Genomic DNA, 24,613 nt, shown 5'->3' with positions numbered 1-24,613 from the left:
AACTGGACAAATTTTTTTCAAGTACTCCACATCAGGCAGGTTTATTCACAGGTTCACATTATCCTTTCCTGGGCTGACTCTTACTTCATCCACGGTTCTCTCAGCAGTCCTCTGGGTGCTGCTCTTCTTTCCGTCAGACTCAGAGCCCCAGGTACAGTGGGCACTGAAGCCAGCTTGCTGCACAAGTGTTGCTGGGAACCCTGAGGACCATGGCAGTGCTCTCTAAATAAACCTGGAGGGGCCAAAGGTTTCCAAACAGGAGATAAACTTGCTCCTATACCCCTCTGTAATAGAAGAGTTCCTTTTCTTCTGTAGAAGACCGAATCGTCTCTTCAAGCTGACTGCACTGGATCTGAAAGACAAGGTCACAGTTTTCAAAATTCATGTTTAACTGCCTCAAGACAAGTTTTAAAAACTTATGAAAGCACCCATTTTTACATCTTCTCCAATGATATCTAATTGATTGCAAGAAGTACCATTTCTTAGAACTTTTTAAATTGAATATTTCAAATATGAACAAAGAATATAATAAGCTCTTGTGCAGCCATCATTCAGCAATAGCTATGAAGAATCTGCCGATCTGATTTCCTGGAGCACTTGCCACATCTGTAATGCAGTGGGGTTCCCCCTTTTTCGGTTTTTGGGGCAGGATCTTGATATGTAGGCCAGAATGATCTTGAACTTAGTCTATCCTGCATCAGCCTCTAGAATGCTGGGAATACAAGACTACACCTATGTTTCACTTACAAATTCTCCACTACAGAGGATAAAGTTTGGTACCATGTACACGGGCAGGAACATTATTCCATCTAGCAAGTGTTAGCAATGGACCCCTGACAGCCAGTGTCATTTCCAGCCTTGCAAGGTTGGATGCATTTAAGACCTGATGGCAAGCAGAGGAGCTCTGAAGGGACAGGCTCCCTTTTCAGGATCCTTGAAGTTCTAGAAATGTACTACAGGGATATCTGAGGAGATGCTGGACCCCTCTCAGCCTTAGGATGACCTGCCAAGGCCGGATATACCATTAGCACAAGACTGCCAGTGACCCATCACTGCCCAGCTAGAGCTAACAAGCACCTACCTTCCAGGTCTGGTGAATAGGGCAATGGAGAGAGAAACCCTACCTCCTGCCCCTGCTCTGTCCTCTGAGATTCAGTCTCTATGTCTGGCAAGACTCCTGCATGACCCCTTCAGGGCTACTGCCTGCTCTTTCAGCTTGGTGATGCAGTGCTAACTTTGGTCTCCGCATCCTGCCAGTCCTGTGGGGTCTTGCTGTCCATTCCTTCCTCCTGTTCCTCCACTGGGAACTCGTTCTTTTAGTTCCATCTCTGCCTGTGCAATTCCAGCCATTTCCAGAGGCTCCCTTCTCCAGGAAGCCTTTCTTGGTTCTTGGTACGAAACAGTAAATTTCTACACATTATATTACCTTTCCTGTAAGAGCATATGGCAGATCCTATCATTGATCTCAAGATCTGTCCTTTCCCACATCTCAGAGGCCTTTTTGTTGTTATTAAATTTGTGTTCGTTTATTTTATTTGTGTGTATATATGTGTGTGCGCATACTTGTGGGTGTATATACCACGGTTCAGGTATAGAGGGTAACCTTTAGGATTCAGTTTTCTCCTCATGTCATGTGGGTCTCAGGGAATGAACTCAGGTCCCTAGGCTTATCTTTATCTCGTAAGCCTCCTCACCAGCCCATGAGCCGAGTTTTAAACAGGCATAGAATACAACTCTAAAGCAGTAATTCTTGGTACAGACATTGTCTTCCATTTCCTTCAACAGACAAGGAAACTGAGAAAACTGACCAACAAGATAGAGGAGCTAGGAATTTTAATACATAGAAAACATAAATATATTGTATTGCTCTACACAATGAATTGTGGGACCATGTTCCTTCCCTAATACATCATCCATAAGCTAGCTACACGTGAGTATATACATTAAAATTAGAAGGTTTTTGGGCTGGGAGGATAGCTCAGTAGTAGAGCACTATTCTAACATATGCAAGGTCCTAGGTACAATTTCCAGCACTGAAAAATAGTAATAAAAGTCAGTCAGTGCCTTAGTCACACTCTAAGGACTCAGCAGTCACATGTGGTCAACATTTGCCACACTGGGACAGCACGCAGCACACTGCATCACTGCAGGAAGACTTGCTGCATAAAGCATGGCTACACAGCTTTACAGGATCTGAATGTCTTTCAAAGATCTGTTTGTTTGTTGATTGGTTGATTTATTCATAATCTTTGGAAGATGGCCTCATGCAGCCCAGGCTGGCCTCAAACTCACTACAATGAAGGATAATCTTGGGCTTCTGATTTTCCTGTTTCTACCACCAAAGCCCTGGGATTACAGGAATGTGCCTCCATGTATAGCTTACGTGGTGCTGGGGATCAAACTCAGGACCTTGTGGAGCTAGGACGGCACTGTACTGACTGTTACATCCTCAGCTCACAACGTTTTGGGTTTGTTTTTTTCAGTATTTATTTTATATGTATGGGTATTTTGCCTGCATATATGCTTGTGTACCATGTGCATGCACTGCCTGTGGAGGTCAGAGGGTGTGTGACTGCCCTGAAACTGGATTTACAGATGGTTGTGAGCCAACATATAGGTGCTGTGGTCCAAATCTGGGTCCTCTGTAAGAGGAGAAAGTGGTCTTAATTGCTGAGGCAATCTCTCCAGTCCCAGTGTCTAGTTTCTGAGACAGGGACTTGCTATGAAGGCTAAGCTGGTCATAAACTTAAAATCCTCTACATTGACCTCCTGCATGATAGGATTACAGGTTGTGTCGCCACTACACCTGGCTAGCTGGCAGCTGCCCTGTGGCTGTTGGGTACTGAGTCCAAGACCTCAGCAAGTGTAGTAAATCTACTACTATTATTGTTATTGTTGTTGATCGAGACAGGGTTTCTCTGTGGTCTTGGCTATCCTGGAACTCACTCTGTAGACCAGGCTGGCCTCATGGGTCATCACTAAAGCCCCAACTTTGTAGTTTTATTTTTTTAAATAAAATTACTTCTTTTTTGTTTTTATTGTTTTTGTTTTGACATAGGGTTTCCCTGTGTAGCCCTAGAACTTTTTCTGTAGATCAGGCTATCCTCAAACTCAGAGATTCCCCTGCCTCCTGAGGGCTGGAATTAAAGGTGTGCACCACTACCACCTGGCTAAAATTATTTCTTTTATTCCTATAAACATGAAATAACCCAATTTGTCATCTGTGGGGAAGCTGTGGGGATTCTTACCTGTCCAATTTGTGGAAACATGCTGAACGACACTGGCACCATCAGGCCCATCATAAAGAATGTAGAACCCATTCTCAAGATCACTGATGACAGCAGAGTCTGTGGGTAAAACCGCGTCCTGTAAGAGACAAGGCACAGCTCACACACAGAGCTCAACACTTTTGGCCTGTTTTCTGAAGCAGGCCTTCTGTTTCAGTGGTGGCTGATTCAGCTCAGCATGCAGTTACAGGCAATGCCTGGATCACTGATCTAAAAGGCACATGGACTGAGCTCTGGGTGAGGGCTCCCTACTCAGGGAATGGGGCATTGACCAATTAGATGGAGCAACTTGTTGAAACTCCAGAGCCCCAGTCAGATTCTAGAGCATCTGACTCAAATCAAAATGTATTGCGTGATAGTTTTTTATTTGGTTGTAGCTTTTTTTTTTTGAGACAGGGTTTCTCCGATGTGTCCTGTCTGTTCTGCAACTTGCTCTGTAGACTAGGCTGGCTTTGAACTCAGAGCTCTGCCTCACTTTCTCCTGAATCCTGCCATTAAAGATGTGTGCCACCACTGTCTGGCAGTGTGACATTTAAAGAATTGGAAGAAGCTGTATAGTGATATGTGTAGCATTCCAGCCTGGGGAGTCAAACCCCTGAGGCCACATGAATGGTGTGTGACGTTTTACTGACAGAGCATGTGCCCGATGGGAATTCATTTGTCCTTTCTTCTCCTTGGATTTTCTGGGGTGTGTGTTTGTTTTTGAGGTTCAAAAAGTAGAAATTGAGATGGAAAATCCCCAAGATGCTGTACTGTGGATGCCCTCTGCTGTCCTGGTCCTGAGACACTGGTTCTATAAGATCATCTAATGGCTATGTCCGTCAGACTTCACACCACTCCCTGGAGACAAATGTCACTTCAACCTTACAAAACTCCTTTACATCATTCATGTTTGACAAGCACTGCAGCTCTGACAGAGCTATGGGGTTGAGGATGGCAAGGACAGCCCAGGAAGACCCCCACTAAGCAAGTCTCTGCATGCATCTGGCTGGCTCATCTGTGGGAAGAGACCGTTGGCTCTGCCCAGGCTATTTCCTTATTTCCCAAAATGTGCCCCACATGGGGTGCTACATGGGCTTTTTAGCCTTGCGATGGGGCTCTGAGCGGCTGGTTCAGGATAGACATATGACTGTAATGTGCCCACAGAAAGTTCTGGAGTCTTGTCTGAATGAAGAGAGATTTGCCTCTAAGTTTTGCTCTATGGCTCTGAAGGGGAGGCTCTAAGATGACTGGGGGTTATCAGCAGGTGTGTCTCTCTTCACAGAAGACTTCCAACACCACAGGGCTGAAGAAAAGGGAAACATCCAGGCTGAACATTTCAGGCTCTGTGCTCTAGACTACTCCTACTTGCGCCAGATATCTGTGTAAGTGCAGACTGAGTTTATCAATTGGCAGCCACAGGAGCCCTGACAGACACCATGATCTCTGCCTACGTCAGGATCTTGTTTGTTTATGAGGCAGGCAGAACTTAGCAGGTAGTCCAGTGTGACTTAGAATCCCTCATCCTCCTGCCTCCACCCTCCAAGTACAAGGATTATAATATGCCTGGGATGATCGAATCCAGGGCTTGGTGCAGACTAGATAAGCACTCTCCCACAGTTCTTCAGCCCTAGGCCCATATCATGCCGTTTCTTGTTTCACCAAAGAAATGTTAGTCTACTGGACTCGGGGCAACTTGAACCTATTAAAGTACACTAAAGTGAAGGAAGGGTAAAGACTGAGCAGTGTTCATGACATCAGAGTTGGGAGAACCTGAAGATCACCCCACTCCACTCTGCCTACAGTCAGAAATGGCTCATGGCCATGTCAAGAGACAGTTAACCAAGGGGAAGGAGCCTAGGCTCCAGGTTCAGGCCAACAATTCCTCTCCTGCTTAATAGATTCTGTCTTACCTGGTCTGTCTTATAGAAAGGCTACGATGGCCTTCATGCCCTCTCCTCCCACCAGGTTTGTATTAGGTGAATTTATAAGGGTTTTGATTTATTTCTTTTCTGTTTTTCTTTTTTAGATGGGTTTTGACTGCCTAGGGAAAGGCCCCTCTTACCTTTTAAAAATGTGGATAAAGAGTTCAGGGGCCAAGGCTGAGGTCCCAAACAGCACTGCTCTGGACTTCGCTGTTTCTTTAATAGCCTGGTAGAAAGGCCAAGGGGACAGCTTAGTTAGGAAGACAATGTCCAGGGCCCACATCAGAGACTAGCACACAGCAGCCCCCTTTTAACTGAGGTAATGCTTACTGGGAAAAGTGTTCACAAGATGGCTGGCCTGGTGCTCAGAGTAACGGAGGAGGGATTTCACTTCCTTGATCCTACTGTGGTCCCCATCAATGCATCGAAACACCCCCAATTACCATCCCCAATACACCACCCAAAAGTACATACCAAGGCAGCGTCTAGACAACGCCTCACCTAGAATGAACTAGCAGCCTCCAGAAGCAATTCGGGATTTGCCCTGAATTTGGCTCATATTGCCTTTCAACCTTATCTTTGCCCCCCCAGCCTCCTATCCTAAGCCTCTTACCAGTGGTTCTCATCCTACCACTGGGGAATCTCCTTAAAGCCAGTTTTGAGTACACTGGGCTACTCTCTAGGCAAAGATAATTGTCTATACCCAGCTGTCTCCTGTATGTACCTATGCATGCATTTAAAGTTTGCGGCATTTTGTAGGGGCTAGAGTGGGAGCTCAGAGTTTAAAAGCACTTGGCTGTTCTTACAGAGGAGCTGAATTCAGGTCAAAGCATCCATGTCGGGTACCTCACAACCATCTGCAACTTCAGCCTGAGTGAGCATATCCGCCGCACCCATCCATGACACACACAGAGAATAAACTCATAACACACATTCATATAAATAAAAATAAAATACATTTTTAGGGTCAGGAGAGATGGCTCAATCATTAAGAGCAGTTGCAGCTCTTGCAGAGATCCTAGATTTGGTTCCTAGCACTCACGTAGTGACTCACATCTACCAGTAACTCCAGCTGCAGGGAGCTGATGCTTCCTTTTGTCCCCTTTGGACATCAGCATGCGCAAGGTTAATACAGTTGATCAAAGGGAGAGAGTAAGTGACTGTGGAGTGCACAGCCCCAAATGGGGCAAATATAACACAACTTTTACATCCAAGGCTCAGGGAACATCACAGAAGAAGGGTAAGAAAGACTGTAAAAGCCAGGGGATCTGGAAGAATCCACCAAGTGGTGTCTTCCGAGGATGGCAGGAGTAGGTGTTACATCTGAGCTCTCAGGAATATGGCTACCTGCACAAAACTGCACAAGACCACACCAGTCAATGCTCCGGCATGGATATAGGTAAGGGCTCACAATGTTCCTCTCCTAGCTGAAGAACTAAAGGCAGACAACAACTGCTGAGGGAGAGAGAGTCAACTATCTTCAGAGTCTCCAACAGATTGCCCATGTATAAAGTCACAGTTACACAAAAACACACAAGAAGGGGAGAGGGGAGTGAAAGAGCTAAGCAGATAAAGGCATTTGCTCCAAACTTGATGACCTGAGTTTGATCCCTAGGATCTACATGTGGAAGAAAAAAAACATTGCCCAAAGTTGTCATCTTACCTTCACACACACATACCACTTGAGCCTTCCCTAAACACTGGTGAGTGTGCCCCCTCCCCCTCAACAGGTACCCTGGAGTTGAGAAGAGCACATAGGCTGCTGAGGCTGTTTCTACACTGGTGGGGTAAGGCAGCCACTGTCCATCAGCCCAAGCATAAAGGGAACATTCCAGAAGGACACTCGTTAGCAGGACACACTGACTCACTCTGTTGGCAAATGAGTGGCTTCCAAGTCAACGGGTGAAATCCACACTAACCTGAAATTTGATCCAAGGTGCCTGATTATAATCAGATACCTCTGGTTACGCAGTTCTGAAAGTTTAGCCAAGGAAAATAAACGTTTCAATGACAGGGAAACCATAAAAGAGTGTGCATGCTTACGCACAGTTGTGAACATTTTATTCCTAAGAGAAAGAAAAAAGGTTCTCTTTAAAGCAGACCATCAATTCTTTTTCTTTCACCCTAAACTGATCGTCCTGCAGAAGTGCAGTTTGTGCTGGTTGAGATGTCCTGAAGATTTCCACCCCGAGATCTTGAGCAGGCACCTCAAGGTTGGGAATAGACTGACCTTGGATATCCTGAGCCTACCACAGGCTGGCAGAGGAGGAGCTAAGCTGATTAAAATCATGTTTTCCCCATACTTTCCAGCTTTATGAATACTTCATGGACTTTAAAGATACTAATAACTGAAAGTGAAAACTGAGTCAAAAAGAAACACAAGTATGTTCAAATCCCAGTGATCACATGGTGACTCACAACCATCTGTAATGGGACCTGATGCCCTCTTCTGGTGTGTCTGAAGACAGCTGCAGCGTACTCATATATAATAAATAATAAGTAAATCTTTAAAAAAAAAAAAAAAAAATGCAAATCTGTCCTCACAAGCAGCTGCTGCCAGTCATTGGCTCAGAGCGTCTTTATCCCTGAGCCCAAACGCCCCATTCCCTGGAGGGTTAATACGGATGAAAAACGTGGGCCACCCAACAATGGACTACTAAACAGTGAGAAGTTGATATTAATCTCATACTACATAGCAAGTATGAGGCCAACCTAGGCTGTATGAGACCTGTCTCAAAACAAATGCAAACAGTAAGAAAGGAACACTGACATGTGGTAAGAAATGGATTAGCTACAGTAAGGTCATACAACCACTACTATGTGATTCATTTACCAAGATTTCTAAAAAAGGCAAACTGTGGAAGACACATACAGATTGGTGTTACTCTGGGGCCAGGGATGATTAAACTGACAGAAGGAAACGTTTTAGGGTTAGAAATATTCCACAATCAGCATGTCTTTAATCCCAGCAGTTGGGAAGCAGAGGCAGGCGGATCTCTGTGAGTTCGAGGCCAGCCTGGTCTACTGTGTGGTTTGAATATGCTTGGCCCATGAGAAGTGGCACTGTTAGGAGATGTGCCCTTATTGGAGGAGGTTTGTCACTGTATAGGTGAGCTTTGAGGGCTCCTAGGGCTCAAGCTCCATCTAGCGCACCTAAGTGCAGAAGAGTCAGTCTCCTTCAGCCTGCCTTTGGACCAAGATGTAGAACTCTTGGTTCTTCCAGTACTACATCTGCTAGACACTGCCATATCTCCTGCCATGATGGTAATGGACTAAACCTCTGAAACCGTAAGCCAGCCCCAGTTGAATGTTTCCCCTTATAAGAGTTGCCTTGATCGTGTTGCCCTTTCACAGCAACGAAACCATAACCAAGGTATTCACAAAGCTACTTCCATGACAGCCAGGGCTACACAAAGAAATCCAGTATTGAACCAACACCCCCTCCCCCACAAAAGAAAACAACAACTCTGTTTTACATATATCGTGTACATATATCGTGTGCGGCTATATAGGTCTGTGTGCATGGAGGTCAGAGGACAGCTTACAAGAGTTGGTTCTCTCATTTCACCACATGGGTCCTGGGGACAGACCACCAGTCCTCAATCTTAGTGGCAAATGCCCCTAGTCTGCCCCACCTTACATTAAAAACCTTCCCCTGATGAAATATTATTTTTAAATTTTTTATTAGATATAGTTCTTTAATTACATTTCAAAGGTTATTCCCCTTCTTGGTTCCCTGTCCATAAGCCCCCATTCCCTCCCCTCCCCCTCCCCCATTGGGGTCTTCCCCCCATCCATCTCCCTTGTTGCCCCCCCCTTTTCCCCTGCACTGGGGGTCCAACTTTGGCAAGATCAAGGGCTTTCCCTTCCACTGGTGCCCCAACAAGGTTATTCTCTGCTACATATGAAATATTATTTTTATTATGGAGATGGGTTTTTTTTTTTAAAGAAGATTTATTTTATGTATATGAGTACACTGTAGCTGTCTTCAGACACACCAGAAGAGGGCATCGGATCCCATAACAGATGTTTATGAGCCACCATGTGGTTGCTGGCAATTGAACTCAGGACCTCGGGAAGAGCAGTCAGTGCTCTTAACCGCTAAGCCATCTCTCCAGCCCCGGAGATGGGGCTTTATAATATAATTTAGTCTGCTCTAGAATATGCTGTGCAGCCTTAAAGGTTGACCATAAATTTGTAATCCTCCTGTTTCAGACTCTGTAGTGCTGGGATTATAGCCATGTGTTATCACACCTGGCTAAACATTTATCATTTTATTTTTTTTATTTTTAAAGATTTATTTATTTTATATATATGAGTACATTGTAGCTGTCTTTAGATACACCAGAAGACGGCATTGGATCCCATTACAGATGGTCATGAGCCATCATGTGGTTGCCTGGAATTGAATTCAGGGCCTCTGGAAGAGAAATCAGTGTTCTAAACCACTGAGCCATCTCCCCAGCCCAACATTTATTATTTTAAATGTACAAAGCTGAGTGTGGAGGCTTGTGTCTGTAAACCCAGAACCGTGCAGGTGGAAACATGAGGATCACTGAGTTCCAGTCAGCCTAGACTACAAAGTGGTATCCTATCTCAAAACACCAAAATCCATAAAGTATGAACTCCAGCTGGGAGGTGGTGGTGCACGCCTTTAACCCTAGCACTTAGGAGGCAGCGGCAGGAGGATCGCTTGACTTTGAGGTCAGCCTGGTTTACACAGTGAGTTCCAGGACATTCCAGACTACACAGAGAAACCCTGTCTCGAAAAACAAAACAAACAACAACAATCACCACCACAACAAAAAACCGACCAGAGCTGCACTGAGAAACTCTGTCTATAAAAACAAAACAAGAAAACAAAATGAAAAATAGATAAATAAATGAAGTCCATACTCCAATGAAAGGCTCCTCTAGAAGAGAATCCTACTGGATTCTTACAGAAACAACTGTGCTGAATCAAACAAAGGAACCAAAGTATTCACCAGTAAAAAAAAAAAAAATTAAAAACTAAGGCTTTTATACGAGCTTATTTTAGACCAGAGAACTGGATTTCCATAGTCTGTTCTCTACAAAGGATTGTAAGATAAAGACTGCAAACCCTCTGCTGTGAGGTGGAAGAGACGGAGTACAGGGCAGGCTGGGGAAGGAAGAGCCAGGAGGGACCTCAAGCAGCACACACAGGACAGACAGACTATGAGCAAGCTCCCGCGTGCACCACCACTTGAGAGATGTCCCTAGCATAAGCAGTCTCATGGGCTAACTTAGCGCTAGTAACCAGTTATTTAATTTTAAAAAGTTAGAGAGAGAGAGAGAGAGAGAGAGAGAGAGAGAGAGAGAGAGAGAGACAATCTTATGCATTTATGCATTCTAGGGCCTTTGAATATAACATATAGTGACCTTGAACTTCTGGTCCTATGATAAAATTATTACAGGCATTCCCCACCATATCTGGTTTGAGGGATAAAACCCATAGCTTCATACAAGGCAAGCAATTGCTCTACCAACTAAGCTACATCCCTAGCCCAGTACTCAGTTACTTAATCAAATACTGACCCTAGTAGGAGTATTATGCTAATATCTATAATTAACTTACTTAAAATAGGAGACCTGACATTCATACTGTGGGTTACCTCATCCAATTAGTTGACTAAAGTAAGACCAAAACCTGAGCCAGGACTCAGTGCAGTGCAGACCTGTGATGCCAGTTACTCAAAAGACTGAGGCAGGAGGATCACAAGTTCAAGACCAGCCTGGGTTACATAGAGCCAGTCTCATAAAACAAAGCAAAACTTACTCTGGAACTAGAGATATGGCTCAGTGGTTAAAAGCACTTGTACTACTCTTCTAGAGGACACAAGTTCGATTCCCAATGCCCACATGGCAGTTTATAACCTTTTGTAACTCTAGAAGATCTCGTGTCTTCCAGTTCCAGGAGATCTGATACCTTCTGGTTTCCACAGGCCAAGAGTAACACACACAGGGAAAACACCCGTATACATAAAATAAATAAATTATATTAAAATTCTTAATAATTACCCTAATTATTAAGGGTGGTGGTATCAGGGCATACCTTTAATCCTGGCAGTCAGAGGCAGTCAGATCTCTGTGAGTTCAAGGCCAACCTGGTCCAGCATGGCCTAAGGCTACACAGAGAAACCTTTGTCTCAAAAAACAAAGTAAAATAAAACAGAAACAAAAAATCCAACAACAAAAAACTTACCCTGAAAAGCATTTGCTTGGGTGCAAGCCCCAGTATTAGGGTGGGGAGGAAACCAAGGAAGGGGAGGCAAAGGAAAGGGGAAAGAAAGGAGAAGAGGGACAGAGAAAGGGCAGTATGTGGAAAACATGCCTGGAAGGCCAACACTCTTAAGGCTCAGACAGGAAGATTAGGAATCAGAGTCCAGCATAGGATACTAGGCAAGAACCTGTCTCAAAACACCAAAACACACACACACACACACACACACACACACACACACACACACACACAAAGAGAAAGACAAAGACTGAGAGAGGGGAGAGAAAAGAAAAGAGAACAGAGAGAAAGCAGGGGAAGGGAGGGAAAAAAAGAAACAAACAAAACCCAAGGTTCTCCAAGAAACAATTCTGCCTCCAATTGGTGTGTGGGATCTGCCTCCAGCCTGTAGGCTTGCTCTATGGGGCTGTAACTCAACAGCCTGCACAGTCCTGTGAGCAAACTCCTGGATAAGGATCTCTAACTGCCCATACACACATCTTGCTCTGTTTCTCTGGCAAATCCACACCACTGCGCCATCTCTTAAACAATGAGGTACAAAGCACAGTATCTTTTTCTGGCATGACCAGGAGATGTGCCCAGGAAAAGTAGAAGGCAGACAGACACTAGGTTACAAGCTCTCGAACACAAAATCCAATTCTGTACCCAAGAATAAGCAGTAGCAATATCCCTGCTGTGTTTCAAACCTTTCTCCCAGCTTTTCTGGAATAGCCTATGACATGGCCTTCCTTATCCATCACCTCAATTCCTCGATGGTTTTCAAAACTTCGGGATGCAAAAACATTCATTCCGCTGATTTGGGCTGTAGATAAAAAGAGCAAGAAGTAGAAGTCTGAGTTAAAGACAGTAAGGGAACACGTGATGGTGCAACAGCTGCCCTTCTCCTGACTCTCGGACTCTCACCTGCTACATAGGCAGGGCCACCCAAGCTTTCCTGGGGCTGTAGAGGTAGGATCAGAACCTTTATCCACTTGGTCTCTGATCCTGACTGCAGCCAGATAGAGGGTCCCAGAATGAGGTCCATTCTGTCTCCCTGGCTCAACTGCTTAAGAATCCCAGGATCCTTGAAATGACTTATTTAACATGGACTCACAATATGTCTGCAACATCACTTGCTCAACTTCAACAACAACCTGCCAATTCTTCAAACTTCTTGGATTCCCCAAGCTTAAATGTGGAACAATAAACAGAACACCTGTAGGCTGGGGAGCTCAAGGTATTTAGCAAATCCAAATGGAGTCTCTCATTCCCCATAGTTGGGATCCCTATCCTGCCACCTGCTTACTGCGTGAGCCTGAGCAAGTTTTTTTTTTTTTTTTTTTGGTTCTTTTTTTCGGAGCTGGGGACCGAACCCAGGGCCTTGCGCTTCCTAGGCAAGCGCTCTACCACTGAGCTAAATCCCCAACCCCCCTGAGCAAGTTTTTAAAGCTCCCCGTACTTCAAGACTCCTTACTTGTTAAAGGGAGTATTTCTACCCACAGGTTGTCAGGATTGTGTGAAATAATGAACAGAAATGTTTGTATAAGGCAATCTTTAAAGTGTAACTGGAGTGGGTTGGGAATTAGTTCAGCAATAGAGTTCTTGCCTAGGATATACAAGGACTTAGGTTTGACCCTCAGCACTGCAAATGATTACAACAATAAAAGTAATTTGTGGTTTCAGGTTTTTGTTCTTTTTTTAACAATGAAAAGTGTATTCGTAGTGCTGTATCCAAAACCCGGCTCAGCAATAAGAGGATACTGTTCTTGCAGAGGACCCGAGTTTGACCCAAGGATTCATACTGGATGGCTCATAACTGCTTATAATTCAGTGCCCTTTTCTGACCTTCATAGGAACCTGCACTCACATGTAATATCTATACCCAGACACAAACTAAAAACATGTAATATTAAAATATAAATTTAAAAAAGGATATCTACAGAGAAAATATCTCTTCTCAAACCAAAAATTCAATTTAGGCCAGAGAAACCCAGCAGGCTACAGTGGTACTGCCACAGGTCACAACATGGCCAAGTTACCCAGGGTCTCTGGAGATGAAGTGACCAAAAAGACAAGCCCAGCTACATGCCCCCAGCCCTTTCTGCTTACCAAGAAAGATGATTGGCAAGAATCTTTTAAGCCAAAGGTTATTCAGGGGATACTTCATTTGAAAGAGATGGGGAATTGACTGGAAAATAAGAAGGAAAAAATCATTGCACCAAAGCAAAGAGTCAGCTGAATCAACAACACAACAGCAGAGCTGGCACAGTCTGGTTCCCACTTCAGGTGGGATTGCAGTCAGCACTCACACATTTTGTTTTAATTACAACCCTGAGGTAGTTCTCTCTGTGTATTCCAGGAGTAGAAGGGACAAAGGGAGATTCTGTAACCCCTTCACTAATAGTCTCAGAGCTGGGTTAAAGCCAGACTGGGAAATTGAACTGGTTTGCTTCTAAAGTCTTATTTATGGATCTTGCCATGTGGCCTAGACTGACCTTGAACTCATAATCCTACTACCTGACTCCTGAGTGTTGGGATCACAGGCCTATGCACTAAGCCTGGCCTTAGGGTCGACAGTTGTTTTCTTTCAATTTTTCTGAGACAAAGTCTCAGAATGATGCATTTGCATCATTATATACTGTATATATTAATATAACATTATAACTTACCCTAGTTCTTAAATCAACTCTAAATTAGATAGGATAGCCACTGTAATATAAATGCTACAGTAATATTATTATGCTGTTTTGCTGAGAGGATGATAAGAAAAGCATTTATAAATGTTTGGTACAGATATTGTCAAACCAGTGTTAGTTCCCTGGATGCAAATCTCCCCATGCATGTCTAGAAACTTAGACTAGCTAGCAGGTGATTATTCTGAGGATACAAGAATACACTACTTGTATTTTCTACTCATACATTCTAAGTTTATGGGTCAGAACAGAAACAAAATTTGTAATCAGAATCGGTTTCTTCCTTCCTTCCTTTCTCTTTTGTTTTGTTTTCATTTTGAGGAAAAATGATTTCACATGTATCCTAGTTAGAATGTCAACTGAGGGATTGCCCAAATCAGATGGGCCTGTGGCCTTACCTATAAGTGACTGTCTTGATTAATGTTTCATGTGGGAGACCCAGCCCACTGTGCCATCACTCTGCCTAGGCAGGTGGGCCTGGGCTCTATGGAAAAACTAGGGGAGCATGAGCCAGGGAGCAAGCCAGATGGCAAGCGGTATTTTCCATGGTTCCTGCTGACCTTCATCAACTCTGAGAGAGTCGCTGGGTCAAAAGTAGATCTGTGGGGAACAGCAAGGAGTTCTGCCTCAGGTTCCTGGCCTGACTTCCTTCAATGATAGACTGTGACCTGGAAATGTAAGATGAAATAAACCCTTTCCTCCTCTAAGTTGCTTTTAGTCAGAACAACAGAGATGGGTTGGGACAATAGGGTACAAGAACACCTACTCCAAAGAAAGTTGAAGACGCAAACACCCCTGCTCCCAACAATGTTCTCTCTACTGGTCCATGACTCTAAGGAAAAATCAAAGAACATATTATAGTAAGCACTTATCATGGTTTTGCTCTGCAAGAATAATTTGTTAAAAACTCAAATCCTATCTTCCTAGGGTTCCCAATGCTTACATAACTGGCATTTCCATTGGTGATGTTAAAGGCTGTGGTATATCCATATAAGCAACCCTACAGAAAGAGAAATCAGTGGATCACTTTCTGGAATCAAGCATAAAAGAACCCTGAAAATCATGACATTTAAAGTGCTACTACCTGAGTTAAAATGATGGACTTTATTCCAGTGTCTGGCATCATCATCAGAAGTACCTTTGAAGAAAACAGAATATGCTTATGCGTCTCTGGTGCAAAGGCAGAGCCTTTAGAAACAAAATAGCTCCCAGATAGTCAATATAGGATTGTGGTCCTGAATGAAAATGGCCCCCATGAACTCATGGGGAGTGGCATTGGAGGTTTGGGCTTGTTAGAGGAAGTGTATCATGGAGGGGAGGGCTTTTAGGTTTCAGAAACTCAAGCCAGGCCCAGTAGCTCACTATTTCTATCTGCTGCCTGCAGGTCCAGGTGCAGAACTCTCAGGTACCTCTTCAGCATTATGTCTGTTTGGATTCCACCCTAATGGACTAAATCTCTGAACTGTAAGCCATCACCAATTAAATGTTTTCCTGTGTAAGAGCTGCCACGGTCCTGGCACCTATTCACAGCAATAAAACCCTAAGACACAAGACCCGTAGCGCTTGCACAGTAGTAAGTGGACACATAGCTAATAGTCAGGGGGCACACCCATGTTGGTGTGCACCTAGTCACTCCTGAACCAGTGGTATCTGTGGTACCCACAGAAGCCAGAGGCTGGCTTCAGATACCCATGGGACTAGAATTACATTGTGTTAGGAACTGCCCAAGCCAGAAGAGTTTTTATCCACTGAGCATTCTCTCCAGCTCCAAACCCCATCTAAAAAGATTTATTTTTGTTATCTGTGTGGGTGTATGAAATTTTTGTTTTTATACACTGATTATCTCACATGTTTGTTTAAGTAACAGAAAGCTGGTTAACACAGAAATTAACAGACACTTTCATTAGGGCTGTGGCCAGCAGTATTTCCCAACTCACTGACTGTGCTGTGATGTTTTCATGGGCTTTTGAGAAATCCAAAGCCTGACTGAATTAAGTGGAATAGGGGTGTAGGTATAGAAAAAAGTAGACAAAAGCCACAGCAGGACCTATAATTATCTATTAGAGACCCAGAGCAGGAGGGACACACATGCAGTCAGGAACTCACCATGGGTGCTGTCACAGGCAGGAAAGCTGTAGGAAGAACAGTGTGTTAATGATCATGGCTACTCAGGCAGACAAGTTATCAATCCCTTGAGAGAACTTTCTGCAGCCTCCTAAGGACTCAAATGTTGGGGGACATTTTCTTTTTCTTAATATAAATAACATCTGTAGGCATAGGAAACGGCTCATTCAATGAAGTTCTTGTGGTATAAACATGAAGAACTGGGGTCAGGTCTCCGGTACCCACAAAGAAAGCCAGATATAGTCTACACAGGCAGAGAAAGATGAGTCTTTGGAGCTCACTGGTTTATTAGCTTAACCAAATCTATAAGATCCTGGTTTAGTGGGAAGCCCGATATCAACTTTTTTTAAATGGTAGAGAATAATAAAGGAAAACATCAGATATCATCCTCTGGCCTTTGTGCACACAAGCACATATACAAACACGCACACATATGCACACACACATATAAACACGCACACACATACACACACATAAACACAGACGCACACTCACACATACATACATACACACAAACATGCATACACACATGCGCACACATACACACACACATACACACACACACACACACACACACACACACACAGTGCATATTGCAGAAAAATTAAGACCAGAGCACAGGAAGACCTACCCGTAAAGCCACCCTCCAGCTTTTCCAGACCTCTACCTGAAGGTAAATGGTAATGACTCTTGTTCATCTTTCTAGATTTAAAAAATTTTTTGAGACAGGGTCTCATGCAGTCTAGGAGGCTTCAAACTCCCTGTGTAGCTGAGAATGAGCTACATGCCAGTCTATGTGGTGTGGTACTGGAGATCAAACCCAAGGCGAAGGAGGCATCTACCAACTGAACTACATCCCAATTTGTGTGTGTGCATGTGCGTGGGTGGGCACATGTGAACGTTTATGAATGCACATGTGGATGTCAGTGTTTTCTTCAATAGCTCTCTACCTTCTTTGTTTACTATATAGCCCTGGTTGGTCTGGAACTTGTTATGAAGATTAAGCTGGCCTTGAAGTCACAGAGATCCACCTGTCTTAGCTTCCCAAGTTTTGGGATTAAAGGTGTATGCCATTATTTCTAGCTCTACCTTATTTCTGAATCTGGAGCCCACCAATTCTGAGTCCCAGGGATCCTCCAATCTCCACCTCCCGAGTGCTGGGGTTATAGGCCTAGCTTTCTACAAAGGGTGCGGAAATCAGAACTCAGGTCCTCGTGCTTACACAAAAGGTACTTGACTAAGCCACTTCCCAGCCCCTCTCAAGTATTCTTTTAAAGCTATGGCTTCCAGAATTTCCATCAGCAATTCCTGTAAAGGAAAATAAAGTAGGCTTTTCTGCTTTATGCCACACCTTCCCCACCTATGTCTGAACAAGAGAACCAGCTCACCTGCAGGTCGGAATAGATGGGGGATCAACTTGCTGCTGTCAGGGTGCACAGTTGACTTCAAAGGGGCAGAAGAAGGGGTTAGATGGATGATGGATTTCATGATTTAGAAAACCAACAATTATAAAGGAGCAGAAACTTACAAGACTCTTATTCCATGCGTCTTTAACCTAAAGAAAGATAACAAGAAGTATCATATTTTTAAGGTGTTTCAATAGCAAACAGGATCTCCTGGCCAGTCTTAAATCCTGATGTCACGTTTATACTGTAATTCAGACAGGGTAAGCCAGAGACTAGTAAGTCAAAACCAATGTACCAAATGAATCAAATAAGTAAAAAATAAACTAACAAGCCAAGTGATGAACTTTATGAAGAAACTGCCAAGAACATTAGGAAGTCCTAGCACCATGGAGAGGACTGTCATCTAACAGCCCTTCGGTGGGTCTAGAATAGTCCCCTAGCAGAGCTAGCACACAAAGACTTTCCAATGCCATCAGCCCCACCCCTCGTCACAGAGCTATCTGTCGGTCCAGAGGTTTCAAGTTCTTAGAAAAACAAAGCTGATGTGAACTTTCCACGGTTTGTTTTGTTTGAATTTCAAGACAGAGTTTCTCTGTGTAGCCTTGGTTGTTCTGGAACTAGCTCTGTAGACCAGGCTTGTCTGGAACTCAGATCCTCCTGCCTTGGCTTGACAAGTGCTGAGAATAAAGGTGTGTGTCACTACTGCCCAGCTGCCATGGGATGTCTTGGGGAACTAATATTTATGAGTTTGAGAAACCCTTATGCAGCAAGATAGGTTAAAAAAAAAATACTTGTTCTGAGCTCCCTGGAAGGAATACAACCCCAAAGCAAGAATGGCAGGGTCGCCTTTATATAAATGCTGGGGGTCATGCATCTGCAAAAGCATCTCCTGCAGGAGGACCTAATTGAGGACTGCCTGAAACACCAGCATTCCTGCAGGAGGACCTAATTGAGGACTGCCTGAAAACACCAGCATTCCTGCAGGAGGACCTAATTGAGGACTGCCGGAGACACCAGTATTCCTGCAGGAGGACCTAATTGAGGACTGCCTGAGAGACCAAAGAATGCTAATGCAAATAATGCCAGCCAATCAGGGACTGTCATTTAGAAGAGATGCTTTCTTGGGACCAATGGGGGCATGGGTAGAGTGCTCAGATGAGCTTGCTGCAGTATCTCTCACCTGCTCCCGGACTCTGTGCCAACTCACCCTCAACCCCCAAGAGCAGGCACAGTTGGGGGAAATGCTGTCCAGGGTACAGGCAACACAACCCTGCATTGGAATCCTGCCTACAATGGAATATGGACTCTTAAGTTTGCTATGGGCCTCCAGGAATTGGCCATATACGAAGAATTAACACTAGTAAGCATGTATAGGAGGAACACTGCCCTGGCTATATTATAAGATAGAATTCTAACTTCCCATCTTTGTAAAGTGAATCCCCTAGGCAATATGTACAATGGCAGGATTAGTTACCAAACCTTACTTCATTCAACTCTGTACAAGGTAAGGTCATGTTGAACCATACACATCTGTGCACATATGAGGTCATGAGACAGATACCCTTTGGTTATCCAGGTAGTGTTTGGGTGCATCCTCAGTAGTAAACAACAGCTGTCGTGATTTTTCTATGCTTTCCTGTAAACAAACATCAAGAAATCAGGCAACAGTCTCAACACAGTCTGTGTTTATCTCATCTTTAGAACACAGCCATCAGCCCACAGTACTTCAGCTCCACACTTGATTTCAAGATGTGTCCCTGGGTTTCAATAAAATAATAATGCTGTGTGTTGCTCAGAATTAGACCTTCTGGCTTCCTAGACCGCTCCAGCAACCCCTATTGAAGCCTCCACCTTCCTGGATTCTGGATGTCAACTGCCTTCCTGACTAGAGCCCTGGCAATCCCTAACAGTTCATCTACGTCCATGGCTAGCTGGTTCAGTTTTGTTCCTTAGCTCTTTTTTTATTTTTTAAATTCTGAGGGAAATACATAAAATACAAAGAATAATTATATAATAGAACACCTTACCCAGAATTAATGACTGTGAAATATATATATATATTTGTTATATATTTGTTTCTAATTTTATTTTATTATTCAAAACAAACCATTACTCTACCTCATTTCCTCCTCATTCTATCAGAGATACCAGACTATTATGAATTTAGGGTATAATCTTCCAGTCCATAGTTACACTTATTTATATATACTTGGATACATATAGCTATGAATAAATATAGTATTTCATTATAATTTGCATATGTGATATACTTTGTACCTTGTCTCACAGACATCTGTCTTCTCATTTGTTTACATAGAGTTTTTGCAGCGTTGGGGGATGAGCCCAGAGCTTTGCCCATGATAGGCAGGCAGCTCATCACTGAGCTACGTTTTGAGCCTCCTGTTCTCCCATTTAACATCATTCATACTCTGCATTTCCAGTAAGTGAAATATTGATATCACTTCTCACTTTTAATGACTAGTCAAAATTCCACTGTATGAAATACCATAATGTATATTTCCCCACTGCTAGACATCTAAGTCCTTTTCTGGCTCTTAATACAGACAAAAGGAGAGAGAGATCTAGAGTGTGAATACTGGTATAACCTTATGTTCTCTCCCTGAAGAGTTATTATTGTGGCAAGGTAACTCCTCTTCATCTCTAACCACAATAATTCAAGCTCTTGTCTTTTACTGGGACAGTCAGCCATTCCCAGAACTTACAGTCTTGCCCACATATGACCTGTCTGTCTAGTTACTATTTGGCCACCAAGAGGCCACTTGGCACACAAACCTCATCACTTGGCTCTGTTGGGAAAGTGTCAGCTTATGAGACCCTGCAAAATATGCCTGGACTCCTAGACTAGAAACTGAGGGAGGCCCCACTCCCTAGCCTTGGGCTCTACTTACATCCCCCTTTCCTGACTCTTTTTTTTTCTAGATATCCCATCCAGAGAGTCTCCTAACTAGGTTAAGGCAAAGGAGTAGCTCTGTTACAGTCTTGTTGGATGGATTTTTGTTTTGAAACAACTCATTATGTAACCCAAACTGGCTCGAATTCACAATCCTCTCTCAGCCTCTATGGCAAGCAACTGACTCCTAGAAGACTGGGCTGGATTAACTTTGAATTGCAGCATCCAACCCAGGTATGGTATCCTCTGCTCAACAGACGTGTGCTTAACTCATCATATTCAAAAAATTACAAAAAATAATAATCTACACACATGTATACACAGATGTGTGGGCTATTATTTCAAGTTTCAAAATAAAGCATGAAATTCATTATTCCTTAAAACAAAACCATACTCACAACTGAAATAAACACGTTTACAGGATCTAATAAATCCATCCACTGACAAAATCTTCGAAAGAAGGACTGAAGATGGTGAGAAAGAGACACACCAGAGAGCAAGTTAAAAGACATGAAACTTAATAAGGCAATCCCAGTTCACCTCGGTGGAGGCGTACTTACTAAAGAACTGTAGGTAGTCTGACTTTTATCAAATGTATCTCTTCTAACCACATGGGATAAAGTTTCCTTTCAGATATAAACCTAGAATTTGGGGTTCATATTTTCTCTTCATATCCCCATATGACCACAAGGTAATGACCTAGAAACACCGGACTCTTGCCTGACTTTCTATAAGGCTTACCTATAACAATAAGAGGCAGTCAACCCAGCAAGGGCTCAGACAGGGTTACAGCTCAGCTCACATGGGAAGGAGGTGGGTTCTGCTCCAACAAGCTGCCCATGTTCAGAACAGCTCCAGCCTTAAGTACTGGATCTCCACAAACAAGGGTGGGCTAAACTTAGTTTAAGGTCAAGGCCTCTAACAGAATATTTAGAACCTTGAGGCCCCTGAGGATATGCAAGAAGTGAAACTGAGCCAGACTGCTTGCACGGGTTACGCACTGGACTTCAAAGTCTTTGTACCAAAAAAAAAAAAAAAAAAGGTAGAATCTATTTTTTATTACATGTTGAAATGTTATTTGGCATTGGTTGGACTCATTATGTCATTAAGATTAATAGCTGTTTAAAACCTTTTAATATGATTACTAGAAACACTACCCAACAGTGACTTCCCAGCCTCTAACCTGCTGAAAGCAGGGTGTATGTGTGGTCTTAATCTAAATGGCTGAGCCAGGCATGCCTAGGAAGCCTGGAAGGACTTGTTTTCTCTTCACTGTGCCGCTTGTCAAGGGCAGTTCTACTGAGGACTGGAACTCCTTAGTGAGGCCCTACCATCGTTTGGGAGTGACTTTGTGGCCTTCTCCAACACAGTCTAGGACCCAAGTAAGAGATGCAAGAGCGTGGACTGAAGAGCTTGGGTTTGTTTCCCTCCCCCAATACAGGGGGGTTACTCGGCCCAAAACCATCTCTGACAGGAAAGTCACGATGACGCAGGGCAGCCGGCTAAGGTCACTCTGCCCAGGCCAGCCTCCCACCCCAACACCCGGCCCGGAGTACTTGGCGTTCGGAGATCCAGAAATGCAGGTTGGGTTCCATGTGGACCGCGGCGCCACTGCGCCCTTGGCAACGCCAGCAAGCGCCTCCTCCTCTTCCTGAAACGAACCGGAGGGCGGTGCAGGACCAGATAGCTCTGCAGCTCAAGGGGAGGAGCCTACCGACGAGTCCCGCCCCCAATACAAACGCTCCCCTGCTATAGGCCAAGTCCTCCTCTTCCGTTCCTCACTTTAGAAGAATCCAAATGTTCCGGGTACAGAGGCGATCACTCCCACTTCCAGTCTGCAATTATGGCAGGGATCCTGTAAAAGGAAGAAGACCCTGTAAGGGTTGCAAAAGACCCTCTACCGTCAGTCACTCCTGCGCTTCTGCTTCTTACCAGGCGCACATTACCCCTGAAACCTGCTGTGTACACGAGATGGGTCAAGCCAGAGCCAGCTACATAATTTTCGCGGTGCAGTGAAAAATATGCCACTTGTTTAAAAGTATTGAGAGTTCCAAAAGTGTGTATTATTGAAGCAAGTATGGAGGAGTTGGGTAGAGTGGACCAAACTTTCAGCCAGACTGGTTAGGTTTTAATCGGTTTCTTTCTAGCATAAGGTCTGTCATGAAAACTGAAAGGAGAGCAGAAATTGATTTGGTTGGTTAGAATTTCAGTACAGTGGAGAGACTGGAAAATTGTGTGGCCTACAGGCGAATTACCTTGGGCTAAGTTCTGGCCCTCCAGAGCAGCCATTCCTTGCCCACCCTCTGTGTCAGAACTAACTTAGTATCTATTGATTGATTTGGCAGGCAACTAGCTCCAAATCAAAAGTTAAGGATGCCATCAGATAGCATCTTGAGCGTATGGGAAAGCTTCCTCATAGTGATGTACCTGATGTACCTCTCTGATGTACTCACCATGTATTTTAAAGCTTGCCTTGACTTATGACATTCTCTGTTCTGTAAAACTATAAAAACTTTGTGAAACTGTTTCCACATTGGAACGTGAGATTTGGAGTAACCTCAACCTGTGTTCCCAGGCTATGATGACTTAAAATAGCTCCAGAATAAACTTACTCTTTTTTTCTTTAAGAGTTGTTTTTGTTTTGGGGATTTTTTTTGTTGTTGTTGTTGTTGTTACGGGATGGTGTTTGTTTGTTTTTGCATCAATCCACTTTGGTTGAAAGCCAGATCAACTACAGAGTCAAATGGGCCTTCCTACCTTCTCTCATCCCATTTCCAGGCGTCAGTATAGATGGACTAATTGGTATGCACTTGAATGTGTGCATAGAGTATGCATGGTGTCCAGTAAGACTCCAGAGCTGGAGCCCCAGCACAACACTGAACTAAGTGATTCTCCCATGTCAGTATCTCCAGGTCTATCTTCTCATCTGGAGAAAGGAGTAGTAATTGTACTAATCCTAGGTTTGCTTAAGATTGAAGGAAATGATTGAGCCAGGCTGAACCCACTGGAGGTCGCCAGTGATAGCCATGACCACCACCTAGAAGTTATCAATTCCTGCTTTTCCCATCCAGGAATTCAGACCTTCTGTCAGCTTATGTGGCTCTTCTCTTCAGTCGCTTCGTTGACCTGGCTCACTTTGCCTTCAGCAGCTGGGTAAAAGGACCCCTCCTCAGCATTGTCTGATTGGCTCTACCCTTCAGTGAGTCACAGATCCAGTCCAGCTGGCTCTGTGCTTTATCACCTTGGAAGTCCTTCAGTTGAAAGAAACAGAACGATCTTTAGGGTAAGTTACTGTCCCTTTCTTCATTCTGAGGGAATACAGAAGGTAGCTGTGGCAAAGTCTCATCCCATACTGTAGCCCAGGCTGGGTTTGATCTTCCTGGACATGTACATGCATGAGCTATGACATCCATCACACATATTCCCCCATCACATTTAGAATCCACTCCTTAGTTTGCCTGAGGGACTTTGGGTCCCTAACTGCCATTCTGCTACTTTCCCTAATACTCCAGTGGCATGGCCTCCTTCATGCCTAGAAACCCCTTACTTCCTGCGGTGGTTTAAATGAGAATGGATCCAATATGCTCATATATTTGAATGCTTTGTCCCATGTTGGTGGAACTGTTTGGAAGGATCAGGAGATGTGGCCTTGTCAGAGGCTCCAGGGATAGGATAGATTGGAGATTTCTAAGGCCCACACCATTCCCACTTAGGTGTCTTATCTCAGGCCTGTGGATCAGATGTAAGCTCTCAGCTCTGTTCCAGTGCCATTCCTACCAGCTGCCATGCAGGTCACAAACTAATCTTCCGGAACCACGCGCCTCAACTTAAATTCTTTCTTCTAGTCTTGTGTGCTGGTGATACACACCTTTAATTTCAGCATTTGGGAGGCAGATGTGGATAGATTTCTAAATTTGAACCAGCGTAGTCTACAAAGTATTCTAGGACAGCAAAAGCTGTTACACAGAGACACCTTATCTTGAAAAACCAAATAAACAAATAAAAAATCCAAAACAAATTCTTTTATAAGTTGTCTTGTCATGATTTGTC

General features: G+C 43.8%; 1 protein-coding gene across 2 annotated transcripts; it reads right to left on the bottom strand.

Annotated features, from left to right (window-relative positions):
* Positions 1-11: 11 nt before the first annotated feature.
* On the bottom strand, positions 12-22,250 carry Sfxn4 (sideroflexin 4). 2 transcript variants are annotated; one of them, XM_032892213.1, is made up of 14 exons: positions 22,120-22,250; positions 20,962-21,027; positions 19,214-19,288; positions 17,775-17,801; positions 17,635-17,689; positions 16,229-16,254; positions 15,207-15,260; positions 15,066-15,122; positions 14,889-14,954; positions 13,539-13,617; positions 12,137-12,252; positions 5,332-5,417; positions 3,249-3,366; positions 12-352 (listed from the first exon to the last, which is right to left on the bottom strand). In XM_032892213.1, exons 1-14 carry the CDS (start codon positions 22,156-22,158, stop codon positions 275-277), a joined length of 942 nt encoding a protein of 313 aa, XP_032748104.1. In that variant the 5' UTR covers positions 22,159-22,250; the 3' UTR covers positions 12-274. The 2 variants fall into 2 exon arrangements, with proteins under 2 accessions (XP_032748104.1, XP_032748105.1); XM_032892214.1 differs by lacking the exons at positions 20,962-21,027; positions 22,120-22,250 and adding an exon at positions 21,305-21,593.
* Positions 22,251-24,613: the final 2,363 nt, after the last annotated feature.

The sequence above is a fragment of the Rattus rattus genome, chromosome 2 (assembly GCF_011064425.1).
Source record: "Rattus rattus isolate New Zealand chromosome 2, Rrattus_CSIRO_v1, whole genome shotgun sequence".
In the NCBI taxonomy this organism is placed as follows: domain Eukaryota; kingdom Metazoa; phylum Chordata; class Mammalia; order Rodentia; family Muridae; genus Rattus; species Rattus rattus.
Note: the sequence above shows the minus strand (reverse complement) of the source record. Positions and strands in the feature narration are given on the sequence as shown.